General features: G+C 43.5%; 1 protein-coding gene across 4 annotated transcripts in view; it reads left to right on the top strand.

The window, feature by feature from the left end:
- The window catches only part of LOC139554008 (thyroid receptor-interacting protein 11-like), a 68,803-nt gene extending 62,563 nt beyond the window's left edge, over positions 1-6,240 (top strand). For all 4 annotated transcript variants that reach the window (XM_071366873.1, XM_071366875.1, XM_071366874.1 and 1 more), the window contains 2 exons: positions 1,786-1,933; positions 3,334-6,240. In XM_071366873.1, the coding sequence (XP_071222974.1) occupies positions 1,786-1,933; positions 3,334-3,563 (378 nt within the window). In that variant the 3' untranslated portion in view covers positions 3,564-6,240. The remainder of the gene's footprint in view (positions 1-1,785; positions 1,934-3,333) is intronic.
- The last annotated feature ends 8,547 nt before the right edge of the window (positions 6,241-14,787 follow it).

Consider the following 14,787-nt stretch of genomic DNA (forward strand, 5'->3'; position numbering starts at 1 on the left):
GTATCGCGAGATCTTGGCCAACAACCTCCTTCCCTCAGTAAGAGCATTGAAGATGGGTCGTGGCTGGGTCTTCCAGCATGACAACGACACGAAGCACACAGCCATGGCAACTAAGGAGTGGCTCCGTAAGAAGCATCTCAAGGTCCTGGAGTGGCCTAGCCAGTCTCCAGACCTGAACCCAATAGAAAATCTTTGGAGGGAGCTGAAAGTCCGTATTGTCCAGCGACAGCCCCGAAACCTGAAGGATCTGGAGAAGATCTGTAGGGAGGAGTGGGCCAAAATCCCTGCTGCAGTGTGTGCAAACCTAGTCAAGAACTACAGGAAACGTATGATCTCTGTAATTGCAAACAAAGGTTTCTGTACCAAATATTAAGTTCTGCTTTTCTGATGTATCAAATACTTATGTCATGCAATAAAATGCAAATGAATTACTTAAAAATCATACAATGTGATTTTCTGGATTTTTGTTTTAGATTCCGTCTCTCATAGTTGAAGTGTACCTATGATAATAATTACAGACCTCTACATGCTTTGTAAGTAGGAAAACCTGCAAAATCGGCAGTGTATCAAATACTTGTTCTCCCCACTGTATATACCAAGTCTGAAACCAACAGGACCCTGAACAGCTTCTACACCTAAGCCGTAAGACTACTACATAGTTAGTACAGGTAGTATTTGGTATATATACTATTTAACTCTCTGCATTGAACCTTTTTGCACTAACTGTTTTTTGACTCATCACATACGCTGCTGCTACTGTTTATTATCTGTAATTTTATTCCTAGTTCAATGTACATATCCTCAATTACCTCGTACCCCTGCACATCGACTCAGTACTGGTACCACATGTATATAGCCAAGTTATTGTTATTCATTGTGTATTTATTATTAATTTTGTTATGACGTGTTTTACTTTTCTATTATTTCTCTATTTTCTTTCTCTCTGCATTGTTGGGAAAGGGCCTGTAAAGTAAGCATTTCACTGTTACATGCTGACCACACTGCTCGCGTTACAAAATAAATGTACACATACTTGTTATTCAACCATTCCATCCACACTGCTCACGAGCGTCAAACGAGCGTCTGCATAACCAGGCGCTAATATAGAACTTGATTCTATTTGTGACCCTTGATCCGCTGCAAGTCCCGCCTCTTCCATCTCATTGGTTTTTAAGAGCATATACCCACGTGGGTGATTGAAAGATGAACTGAGGTCCACACTCCAGTCCAGTTGGTGGTGGTAACGCACCTTAAAGTTGGTTGCCAACCGCCATATAAAGACCACAGAAGAAGAAGCCTGAAGGAGGAGAGATGACTAGAAACTAACTCGGTTTACCTTTTTATCTGTGGATTAATTGTCAAGTAGAGGACCTTGTGCATTTCAGGTAAAATAACAACCCAATGTTTATATCTCAAGACAAATTCAATTACATTTCCATAAATGTTTCATGCGTTTCGACTTGTCCCCAAATTAATATAGTTGGTTCAGAGTTCGTTTTGATATTTACACCTGCGTGTCATGATCGTGTCTGGTGTGGATGGACAAAATCAACACGCGCCTGGTCTGAAGACGTGGATGTTGATTAAGGCAGCCCCCCCCCCCCCCCCTGCACCACTCTGATTCAGAGGGGTTGGGTTAAATGAGGAAGATACATTTCAGTTGAATGCATTCAGTTGAACTACTGACTAGGAATCCCCCCTTTCCCTTTCAAGTCAGCATGTTAGTCTACACCTGTTGTTTACGAAGCATGTGACAAATACAATTTGACTTAATTTCTTCTCCAGTCTTTCTCTGAGATGTTTGTGAAGTTCCTGGAGGTGGAGTCTAGCCCGGTGGTTCCTGCCCCCAGACTTCCTGTCTATGACATCAACCCCCTCAGTGCCCCGCCCCCTGGGAGGACCACCAGCTCAGCCTGGGCTCAACAACCAGAAGGTAATGCTGTCATGGTAATATTGTTCCGGGGTGAAGTAATGTTGTCATGGTAATATTGTTACAGGGTGAGGTAATGCTGTCATGGTAATATTGTTCCGGGGTGAAGTAATGCTGTCATGGTAATATTGTTCCGGGGTGAAGTAATGTTGTCATGGTAATATTGTTCCAGGGTGAGGTAATGCTGTCATGGTAATATTGTTCCGGGGTGAAGTAATGTTGTCATGGTAATATTGTTCCAGGGTGAGGTAATGCTGTCATGGTAATATTGTTCCGGGGTGAAGTAATGTTGTCATGGTAATATTGTTCCAGGGTGAGGTAATGCTGTCATGGTAATATTGTTCCGGGGTGAAGTAATGTTGTCATGGTAATATTGTTCCAGGGTGAGGTAATGCTGTCATGGTAATATTGTTCCGGGGGGAAGTTTAGGTTCTGGTTGAGTCTGAGGGCAGTAGTTTAGTGGGCTGTGTAGCAGTGGTTCTGGCTAGGGTTGAGGGCAGTAGTATAGTGGGCAGTAGTTCTGACTAGTGTTGAGGCTGAGGGCAGTAGTTTAGTGGGCAGTGTAGCAGTGGTTCTGGCTAGGGTTGAGACAGAGCAATATCACCCGTGTGTGGGGTGATTTCCAGTGGCAGACACCTCCCAGAAGGATCGTTCTTTATCTTCTGCTGTTGGAATACCAACCCTCAGTTTCACCCTCAGCCAGAACCTCCGTAGAGACTTATTTTGTTTACTTCTTAAGTAAACAAGCAAACATTGAGCATGAGGTCTGGCGATCTACAGCCCTGCACACGGCATACATTTTAAGCCCTCCTACGTTCAGGCCCTACCCTAGCCAGGCCCGATTGCTTCTGCCAAACGTAAGGCCCGACCCTGCCTGAAACCATTAGTAAATCCATTAGCTCTCTGTCTGTCACTCGGTCCCTGAGTGCAGCTCACTCTGCATGCGCTCTATTCATGGCGACTCGGTCTGTGAGTATCCATAGCGACGGCTCCTCTTTGAGCTGCTCTGCTCAAGGAAGAGACATGAGAGCAGTTAGCAGTTTTCGTCACTCTAAACTCCGACAACTCAAGGAACGTTATTCTTTTCTGTGAAACAATCTCTCCTGTCTTCTATTGGACGAGGCTGAAGTACTTCTGACATCATCTTATGATCTTAGTCAGATATGACTGTACTGCCCAGCAGAGCACGAGCAAATGGCTCAGCTTCAAAATGTTACTGATCAATTTAGTAATACTCAAGCCCTACCTGTACCCTAGTTAATGATGAGAAAACAGGCCCTACCCGGCCCTAACCTGATATTAGGGCCAGCCCGTCAGGCTTGGGTCGGGTAGCAGAGCTCTACTGCCATCTCAACCTGTCACTTCCAGCTTCATCCTAATCTCTGACCTCTGTTTCCTCCTAGGAGGGGCGGCAGCCGGCAGGGGACAGAGGGCAGCAGGGGAGTCCAACCCTTTCCTAGCTCCCCGCTCTGCGGTCGTGCCACTGATGCATCATGGGAGTGGTAGTTCCAGTGGGTCGGGAGGACACCACCTCCTGATGAAACCTATCTCAGACAACCTTCCCACCTTCACGCCTGTGCCTGTCTCTCCCGAGAGCGGAGGGCAGGTGCTCAAAGACTTACTCAAGCAGTGATTGGAGCCACGGCCTGTCAATCAGAGCTCCTCGTCCAATCAGGAGGCACGTAGACACTACAATAGACCGTTATTTCTGTGCTCCTTTCGTCCAACTGTCACTCAGTGATGTCACTAACTTCCACACAGCAGGACATGTCTCTCTGATTCACGGGAAGTTTGTTTTCCTTTTTTTGAAAGGGGTTGAAATAGTCTTTTTTTTTTTTTTTTTTAACTAAAGAAGGATCCATTCCGTTGGCTATATTAAGGAAGACGATCAGGACTCAATGCCCTGAGTGTCCCATTCACTCAGTGTGTGTGTAACCTGTTCTGCCAGGGCATTGTTAGACAGACAGACAGTTGACGCATTGAACAAAGAGGGAAGGGTTTGTGTACGCCTCCTGTTTTCTAGCTGTACAATATTAATGTGATGGCGAACATCTCGGCTGTACTACAACATCATCGCTGTTTGGACAATTTGAAGATAAGTTTTGTATTATTTTAATTGAATTTTAGCCATAGGCCTAAACTCTGGTTCTGGCCCAAATAGCACTCTAATCCCTACTTTTGACCTGAGCCTTTACGGTGCCTGGTCAAAGGTAGTGGACTATGTAGGGAACAGGGTACCATTTGGACTGTCTGATCTGATGCAAGGCTTGCCTGATGCGTCCTGGCAACAGCAATGCTGTAGAGATTTTAATGTGAGACCTGCTCTATGCATCTGGTGAAACCATCCAGACGTTTGTGCTTAATCTTCTGTTTTCCAGACAGAGAAATGGTGATCAGCCACACGGCGTTACTGTGGTAAAACTGGTAATAGCAGGCTGTGGTTTGATCAGATCGCTTGACTATGGTTCCATTCCAAATAGCACCTTATTGCTTGTAAACATACAGTGCAATTATGTGTGTGTGTGTGTGTGTACAGTACCAGTCAAAAGTTTTAGAATACCTGCTCATTCAAGGGTTCTTCTTTATTTTTACTTTTTTCTACATTGTAGAATGAAAGTGAAAGACATGAAAACTATGAAAAAACACATATGGAATCATGTAGTAACCAAAAAAAGTGTTAAACAAATCAAAATATATGTTACATTTTAGATTCTTTAAAGTAGCCACCCTTTGCCTTGATGACAGCTTGGCACACTCTTGGCGTTCTGTCAACTAACTTCACCTGGAATGCTTTTCCAACAGTCTTGAAGGAGTTCCCACATATGATGAGCACTTGTTGGCTGCTTTTCCTTGACTCTGCGGTCCAACTCATCCTAAACCATCTCGATTGGATTGAGGTCGGGTAATTGTGGAGGTCATCTGATGCAGCACTCATCACTCTCCTTGGTAAAATAGCTCTTAAACAGCCTGGAGGTATGTTGAGTCATTGTCCTGTTGAAAAACAAATTATATTCCCACTAAGCGCAAACCAAATGGGATGGCGTATCGCTGCAGAATGCTGTGGTAGCCATGCTGGTTAAGTGTGCCTTGACTTCTAAATAAATTAGAGACAGTGTCACCAGCAAAGCACTCCCATCACACCTCCTCCTCCATGCTTCACAGTGGGAACCACACATGCGGAGATCATCCGTTCACCTACTCTGCGTCTCACAAAGACATGGCGGTTGGAACCAAAAATCTCAAATTTGGACTCGTCAGACCAAAGGACAGATTTCCACCGGTCTAATGTCCTTTGCTCGTGTTTCTTGGCCCAAGCAAGTCTCTTCTTCTTATTGGTGTCCTTTGGTAGTGGTTTCTTTGCAGCAATTAGAACATGAAGGCCTGATTCATGCAGTCTCCTCTGAACAGTTGATGTTGAGATGTGTCTGTTACTTGAACTCTGTGAAGGATTTATTTGGGCTGCAATCTGAGGTGCAGTTAACTCTAATTAACTTATCCTCTGCAGCAGAGGTAACTCTGGGTCTTCCTTTCCTGTGGCGGTCCTCATGAGACCCAGTTTCATCATAGCACTTGAAGACACTTTCAAAGTTCTTTTCCAGATTGACTGACCGTCATGTCTTAAAGTAATGATGGACTGTCATTTCTCTTTGCTTATTTGAGCTGTTCTTGCCATAATATGGACTTGGTCTTTTTCCAAATAGGGTTATCTTCTGTATAACCCCCCTACCTTGTAACAACCCAACTGATTGGCTCAAACACATTAAGAAGAAAATAAATTCCACAAATTAACAAGGCACACATGTTAATTGAAATGGATTCCAGGTGACTACCTCATGAAGGTGGTTGAGAGAATGCCAAGAGTGTGCAAAGCTGTCATCAAGGCAAAGGGTGGCTACTTTGAAGAATCTCAAATATAAAATATATTTTGATTTGTTTAACACTTTTTTGGTTACTAAATGATTCCATAAGTGTTATTTCATAGTTTTGATGTCTTCACTATTATTCTACAATGTAGAAAATACTAAAAATAAAGAAAAACCCTGGAATGAGTAGGTGTGTCCAAACTTCTGACTGGTACTGTATATGTGTATGTATGTACGTACATGGGTGATAAGTGTCTATAAATATGAAATATAAGACGGTACTTTCAGACATACCTTAAGTGCCTACCAGTGTTTCGGTTCAGATAGGTATACTGTATGATTTTGGTTTGTAAATTAAGAAATATAAATATATATTTACAAAGTTGTTAAAAACATAACAAAAACTGCACATTAAAAAGGTTTACGTGTCTTTGTCCACTCTGTAAAGTCTAGCTCTACATTTTCTGTACGAATGTCCTCCACAATCGGCTACTGCCAAATGAATGTCACAGATGCTTCTCGAAGGTAAATAGACTAAAAATATATATTAACATATATTCATGTACTCCATGTGTTAAAGATACTCAGACTGAAGTTCAACATTCAAATTCTTAATGGATAATTAGAAAACCCTTAAAACTGAGACTGATAATCGTGATCGGGACCAGTGACTTCCTATGTTGGTTGTTATGATAAAATAAAGTTATTACTAGGGTATTACTAGGGTTGTCTGCTCCTTTTGAGTTGAAGCTATTGGCTATGTCTCAAATTACAACCTGTTCTCTGTACATAGTGTCGTGGATATTACCACCAGGGACACCTGAAGTCAATATTGAATTAATCATTATTATCAGGAAGCTGGAGAGGTTACAACAAACTTAATGCACCGTAGTGCATGTCGGTCGGGAGCTCTGCCAGGGAAAGTCCCGTTAGTTCTCTTAGTGTTAAATTTGCACAATTTACGTTATTATGAATTCATCGTTAACGTTTGGTTCCTGCATGTGACTGACCAATACCTCACGAGGCTTCTTCTCTCCAAGCTGAGACCTTGAAACTGAGATACCCCCCTTTCAGTTCTCAAAGCAATGTTCTGGGTGTACTGCTCAATTGCTTATGCTGATAGTGAGGATTCCATCCCAGGCGCAATCAATCAATCCAATTTGGTTATTAGAAAACCACAAACATAACATTTTCCCCTCACAATAGTGCCCTACTTTTGATCAGGGCTTACCTCGTCAGCTCGGGGATTTGAACTAGCAACTTTTCGGTTACTGGCCCAATGCTCTAACCACTAGGCTACCTGCCGCTCTAACCACTAGGCTACCTGCCGCTCTAACCACTAGTCTACCTGCCGCTCTAACCACTAGGCTACCTGCCTCTCACCACTAGGCTACCTGCCTCTCACCACTAGACTACCTGCCTCTCACCACTAGACTACCTGCCTCTAACCACTAGGCTACATGCCTCTAACCACTAGGCTACCTGCCTCTAACCACTAGGCTACCTGCCGCTCTAACCACTAGACTACCTACCTCTAACCACTAGACTACCTGCCTCTAACCACCAGACTACCTGCCTCTAACCACTAGGCTACCTGCACCTCTAACCACTAGGCTACCTGCCCCTCTAACCACTAGGCTACCTGCCCCTCTAACCACTAGGCTACCTGCCCCTCTAACAACTAGACTACCTGCCTCTAACCACTAGGCTACCTGCCCCTCTAACCACTTATCTATCTGCCTCTAACCACTAGGCTACCTGCCTCTAACCACTAGGCTACCTGCCTCTAACCACTAGGCTACCTGCCGCTCTAACCACTAGACTACCTACCTCTAACCACTAGACTACCTGCCTCTAACCACCAGACTACCTGCCTCTAACCACTAGGCTACCTGCACCTCTAACCACTAGGCTACCTGCCCCTCTAACCACTAGGCTACCTGCCCCTCTAACCACTAGGCTACCTGCCCCTCTAACAACTAGACTACCTGCCTCTAACCACTAGGCTACCTGCCCCTCTAACCACTTATCTGCCTCTAACCACTAGGCTACCTGCCTCTAACCACTAGGCTACCTACCTCTAACCCCTAGGCTACCTGCCCCTCTAACCACTAGGCTACCTACCTCTAACCACTAGACTACCTGCCTCTAACCACTAGACTACCTGCCTCTAACCACTAGGCTACCTGCACCTCTAACCACTAGGCTACCTGCCCCTCTAACCACTAGGCTACCTGCCCCTCTAACCACTAGGCTACCTGCCCCTCTAACAACTAGACTACCTGCCTCTAACCACTAGGCTACCTGCCCCTCTAACCACTTATCTATCTGCCTCTAACCACTAGGCTACCTGCCTCTAACCACTAGGCTACCTACCTCTAACCCCTAGGCTACCTGCCCCTCTAACCACTAGGCTACCTACCTCTAACCACTAGGCTACCTGCCCCTCTAACCACTAGGCTACCTGCCTCCTCTAACCACTAGGCTACCTACCTCTAACCACTAGGCTACCTACCTCTAACCACTAGGCTACCTGCCGCCCCAAGAGCGTATACCTAAGAGACTCAGTGATTTATTATTTTGATATTCTTCATGATCTCTACACGTATCTCCAGGTATTTTGAATTTGCACCATTTTCCACCTTGACCAATAGAATGCAGTAGTTACAATGTTCAGCAAAGATCAACTAGCCTCTATATACACTACAACTCAGAACCACTAGCCTCTATATACACTACAACTCAGAAACACTAGCCTCTGTATACGTTACAACTCAGAACCACTAGCCTCTATATACGCTACAACTCAGAACCACTAGCCTCTGTATACACTACAACTCAGAACCACTAGCTTCGTAGAGACACTGCAACTCAGAACCACTAGCCTCTATATACACTACAACTCAGAACCACTAGCCTCTATATACACTACAACTCAGAACTACTAGCCTCTATATACACTACAACTCAGAACCACTAGCCTCTATATACACTACAACTCAGAACCACTAGCTTCGTAGAGACACTGCAACTCAGAACCACTAGCCTCTATATACACTACAACTCAGAACCACTAGCCTCTATATACACTACAACTCAGAACCACTAGCCTCTATATACACTACAACTCAGAACCACTAGCCTCTGTATAGACTACAACTCAGAACCACTAGCCTCTATATACACTACAACTCAGAACCACTAGCCTCTATATACACTACAACTCAGAACCACTAGCCTCTGTATACACTACAACTCAGAACCACTAGCCTCTATATACACTACAACTCAGAACCACTAGCCTCTATATACACTACAACTCAGAACCACTAGCCTCTGTATACACTACAACTCAGAACCACTAGCCTCTATATACACTACAACTCAGAACCACTAGCTTCGTAGAGACACTGCAACTCAGAACCACTAGCCTCTATATACACTACAACTCAGAACCACTAGCTTCGTAGAGACACTGCAACTCAGAACCACTAGCCTCTATATACACTACAACTCAGAACCACTAGCCTCTATATACACTACAACTCAGAACCACTAGCCTCTATATACACTACAACTCAGAACCACTAGCCTCTGTATAGACTACAACTCAGAACCACTAGCCTCTATATACACTACAACTCAGAACCACTAGCCTCTATATACACTACAACTCAGAACCACTAGCTTCGTAGAGACACTGCAACTCAGAACCACTAGCCTCTATATACACTACAACTCAGAACCACTAGCCTCTATATACACTACAACTCAGAACCACTAGCCTCTATATACACTACAACTCAGAACCACTAGCTTCGTAGAGACACTGCAACTCAGAACCACTAGCCTCTATATACACTACAACTCAGAACCACTAGCCTCTATATACACTACAACTCAGAACCACTAGCCTCTATATACACTACAACTCAGAACCACTAGCCTCTGTATAGACTACAACTCAGAACCACTAGCCTCTATATACACTACAACTCAGAACCACTAGCCTCTATATACACTACAACTCAGAACCACTAGCTTCGTAGAGACACTGCAACTCAGAACCACTAGCCTCTATATACACTACAACTCAGAACCACTAGCCTCTATATACACTACAACTCAGAACCACTAGCCTCTATATACACTACAACTCAGAACCACTAGCCTCTGTATAGACTACAACTCAGAACCACTAGCCTCTATATACACTACAACTCAGAACCACTAGCCTCTATATACACTACAACTCAGAACCACTAGCCTCTGTATACACTACAACTCAGAACCACTAGCCTCTATATACACTACAACTCAGAACCACTAGCCTCTATATACACTACAACTCAGAACCACTAGCCTCTGTATACACTACAACTCAGAACCACTAGCCTCTATATACACTACAACTCAGAACCACTAGCCTCTGTATACACTACAACTCAGAACCACTAGCCTCTATATACACTACAACTCAGAACCACTAGCCTCTATATACACTACAACTCAGAACCACTAGCCTCTATATACACTACAACTCAGAACCACTAGCCTCTGTATACACTACAACTCAGAACCACTAGCCTCTGTATACACTACAACTCAGAACAATGAGCCTCTGTACGCTGCAACTCCTATGCATATCAGAAAAGTTACCTATCTTCCATTACAAAGTGTCTGAATATGCCTTTTTAATCATTATATGTGTTTATTGTTTGGAGAACCACTTCAGTAACAAGCGTCTTAATTAATACTTTCAAGTGATATCCTCTGGTTCCACAGTGTACATTTTGTTGTGTATGTCTGTTACCCAGAATAACCTTATTCTACCTGTCAGAGGCATGTTTGTTCTACATGGCCTATTTCTATCTGAATGTTCCCAAACATTGTGTCCAGGATGAACGCACCCCTATGGAGGCAGAATAGGATGCAATGCTTGTATGACCTGGTATTGGGGGAGCAACGGGATGATCATCAACTATGATGACCTGATTTAGCAGATCGCTGCCTTCATAGAACCATAATGGGTTCTGTGCGTTGTGCTTTTAAAGGAGTAGTTAGCGGTTTAGGTTTGTTCACAGAACACGTGGAGAATGTAACCATCTCAATTAGATTTTTTTCAATAAAATACTATCTAGAGTGAATAAGTTGTCATTAGTGTTGTCATTAGTGTTGTCATTAGTGTTGTCATTAGTGTTGTCATTAGTGTTGTCATTGCCCCCCCACATGGATTATGGCCTAATAAACGATCACATGATCGTATGATATTCATGGCCCGTGTGGTTGTCTGTAGAGCATGGTAGAGCTTGCAATGCTAAGGATTGTGGGTTCTATTCCCGCTAGGGCCACCCATATGTAAAATGTATACAAACATGAATGTAAGTCGTTTTGGATAAAAGCTCCTGCTAAATGGCGCTGTGATTTTACTTTCATTAATCTGATGACTGTTATTTATCTAATCAATTAACTATGTTTAATTGTGACCCGATTTAAATGTATCATGTAACAATTAACTCATTAGGATTTGGGGCACCACGAGAGCGGTTCTTTAAAGAGTTATCATCTCCCTAATTAAACTCTAAAGGTCTTAACCTATCACATCTATTAACAGTCAACGTATTAATCAGAACCTCGTATCATATCATTCTGACCAGTCGTAACCTCCTTGCATCTGCAAAAACCCCAGCCTTACTTATGATTCACGACTACACAAATTGGTTTAATTAATTATTTACTAGCTAACTAAATGATAACACAGGATAAACATACACACTTAATGCATTAGAAACAGGTCCCTAGTGGACTGACACAATATGGCGGCTTGTTACGAAAGAGATGGGGGGGAGCGACAGAGACATAATTTGGTACATTTAGAAACTACTCTCACAGTAATCATATACTTTGCCCATTTGGAGTAAGAAATCATGAATGTATTTACGTGTAAGTCATTACGTGTAAGTCATCATTTTATACTGTTGGTTCAAAAGGTGCAGTTCCGTCAGGCTGACACGCTCTCTGACCTCACTCAAGGGGGCGGTGACTTACAATTCCCTCTTATAGGTTCTAAGATCACATCTTAACAAAAACTCTTTCATCATTTTTTTTATATTTCATGTACAACGCATCGGATGGACACTTCACACATATAGTTTGGTTTCCAAGTTACAGCATGTCCTTTATAACATTTTTTTAATGACGTCACAAAGTAAGAAGCGAAACGTCACCAGTGTTCTCTCCAGATTGCCTCTGCCCATTCTCCACGTTCTTTGTTAGAGTGTTCGCGTTAGAGTTTCGGCTGGAAAAGTTCTGTTGAAACAAAGGCACATTCCTTAAGTGAATTTGGAGGGAGATAGCAGAATGTTCTGTTCTTGATGGTGAAACAGATCAGGGTGAGACACCTTCCCTCCCCCCTCTCAGAGGTGGTCTGGATGAAGTGATTTATTGCAAAGCTAATCTGACCTATTTATATCCTTACAGGACAGTCATGACAATATAATAATGGAATTAGTATCATATGATTGAGACAAACAGTTTAGCAGCCTTATATAGCCTTGCTTATGCAATGATAAGTGTCTTAAACACAATACACCCTCCAGCTAGGTTTTAAACATGCCTTGTAGAGTGATGGAATGAATGACTGAGTACCCGTGAATGGTGTTGTGACTGAGTACCAGTGAATGGTGTGGTGACTGAGTAACAGTGAATGGTGTTGTGACTGGTGTTGTGACTGAGTACCAGTGAATGGTGTGGTGACTGAGTAACAGTGAATGGTGTTGTGACTGTGAATGGTGTTGTGACTGAGTAACAGTGAATGGTGTTGTGACTGTGAATGGTGTTGTGACTGAGTAACAGTGAATGGTGTTGTGACTGAGTAACAGTGAATGGTGTGGTGACTGAGTAACAGTGAATGGTGTTGTGACTGAGTAACAGTGAATGGTGTTGTGACTGTGAATGGTGTTGTGACTGAGTAACAGTGACTGGTGTTGTGACTGAGTAACAGTGAGTGGTGTTGTGACTGAGTAACAGTGAATGGTGTTGTGACTGAGTAACAGTGAATGGTGTTGTGACTGGTGTTGTGACTGAGTAACAGTGAATGGTGTTGTGACTGAGTAACAGTGAATGGTGTTGTGACTGAGTAACAGTGAATGGTGTTGTGACCGGTGTTGTGACTGAGTAACAGTGAATGGTGTTGCGACTGAGTAACAGTGACTGGTGTTGTGACTGTGAATGGTGTTGTGACTGTGTACCAGTGAATGGTGTTGTGACTGAGTAACAGTGAATGGTGTTGTGACTGTGAATGGTGTTGTGACTGAGTACCAGTGACTGGTGTTGTGACTGAGTACCAGTGAATGGTGTTGTGACTGAGTAACAGTGAATGGTGTTGTGACTGTGTACCAGTGAATGGTGTTGTGACTGAGTACCAGTGAATGGTGTTGTGACTGAGTACCAGTGAATGGTGTTGTGACTGAGTACCAGTGAATGGTGTTGTGACTGTGTACCAGTGAATGGTGTTGTGACTGAGTACCAGTGAATGGTGTTGTGACTGAGTAACAGTGAATGGTGTTGTGACTGAGTAACAGTGAATGGTGTTGTGACTGTGAATGGTGTTGTGACTGAGTAACAGTGAATGGTGTTGTGACTGAGTACCAGTGAATGGTGTTGTGACTGAGTAACAGTGAATGGTGTTGTGACTGAGTAACAGTGAATGGTGCTGTGACTGTGAATGGTGTTGTGACTGAGTAACAGTGACTGGTGTTGTGACTGTGAATGGTGTTGTGACTGTGTACCAGTGAATGGTGTTGTGACTGAGTAACAGTGACTGGTGTTGTGACTGAGTACCAGTGAATGGTGTTGTGACTGAGTAACAGTGAATGGTGTTGTGACTGAGTAACAGTGAATGGTGTTGTGACTGTGAATGGTGTTGTGACTGTGTACCAGTGAATGGTGTTGTGACAGTGAATGGTGTTGTGACTGTGTACCAGTGAATGGTGTTGTGACTGAGTGACAGTGACTGGTGTTGTGACTGAGTAACAGTGAATGGTGTGGTGACTGAGTAACAGTGAATGGTGTGGTGACTGAGTAACAGTGAATGGTGTGGTGACTGAGTAACAGTGAATGGTGTTGTGACTGTGAATGGTGTTGTGACTGAGTAACAGTGAATGGTGTGGTGACTGTGAATGGTGTTGTGACTGTGTACCAGTGAATGGTGTGGTGACTGAGTACCAGTGAATGGTGTTGTGACTGAGTAACAGTGAATGGTGTGGTGACTGAGTAACAGTGAATGGTGATGTGACTGTGAATGGTGTTGTGACTGAGTAACAGTGAATGGTGTTGTGACTGTGAATGGTGTTGTGACTGTGTACCAGTGAATGGTGTTGTGACTGAGTACCAGTGAATGGTGTTGTGACTGAGTGACAGTGACTGGTGTGGTGACTGAGTACCAGTGAATGGTGTTGTGACTGAGTACCAGTGAATGGTGTTGTGACTGAGTACCAGTGAATGGTGTTGTGACAGTGAATGGTGTTGTGACTGAGTATTAGTGAATGGTGTTGTGACTGAGTACCAGTGAATGGTGTTGTGACTGAGTACCAGTGAATGGTGTTGTGACTGAGTACCAGTGAATGGTGTGGTGACTGAGTAACAGTGAATGGTGTTGTGACTGTGAATGGTGTTGTGACTGAGTACCAGTGAATGGTGTGGTGACTGAGTACCAGTGAATGGTGTGGTGACTGTGAATGGTGTTGTGACTGAGTAACAGTGAATGGTGTTGTGACAGTGAATGGTGTTGTGACTGAGTAACAGTGAATGGTGTGGTGACTGAGTAACAGTGAATGGTGTTGTGACTGTGAATGGTGTTGTGTTGATGGGTGAGACTCACCTGTGTTTACTGAACACCCACTGCCATGTAAGCCTCTGGTGAAAGCCCAGCGTCTCAGGCCCAGACCGAGGCAAGCCTTTACATGTACAATGCAATAAGCCTAGATTAATTAT

The sequence above is a fragment of the Salvelinus alpinus genome, chromosome 25 (genome assembly GCF_045679555.1).
Source record: "Salvelinus alpinus chromosome 25, SLU_Salpinus.1, whole genome shotgun sequence".
In the NCBI taxonomy this organism is placed as follows: Eukaryota; Metazoa; Chordata; class Actinopteri; order Salmoniformes; family Salmonidae; genus Salvelinus; species Salvelinus alpinus.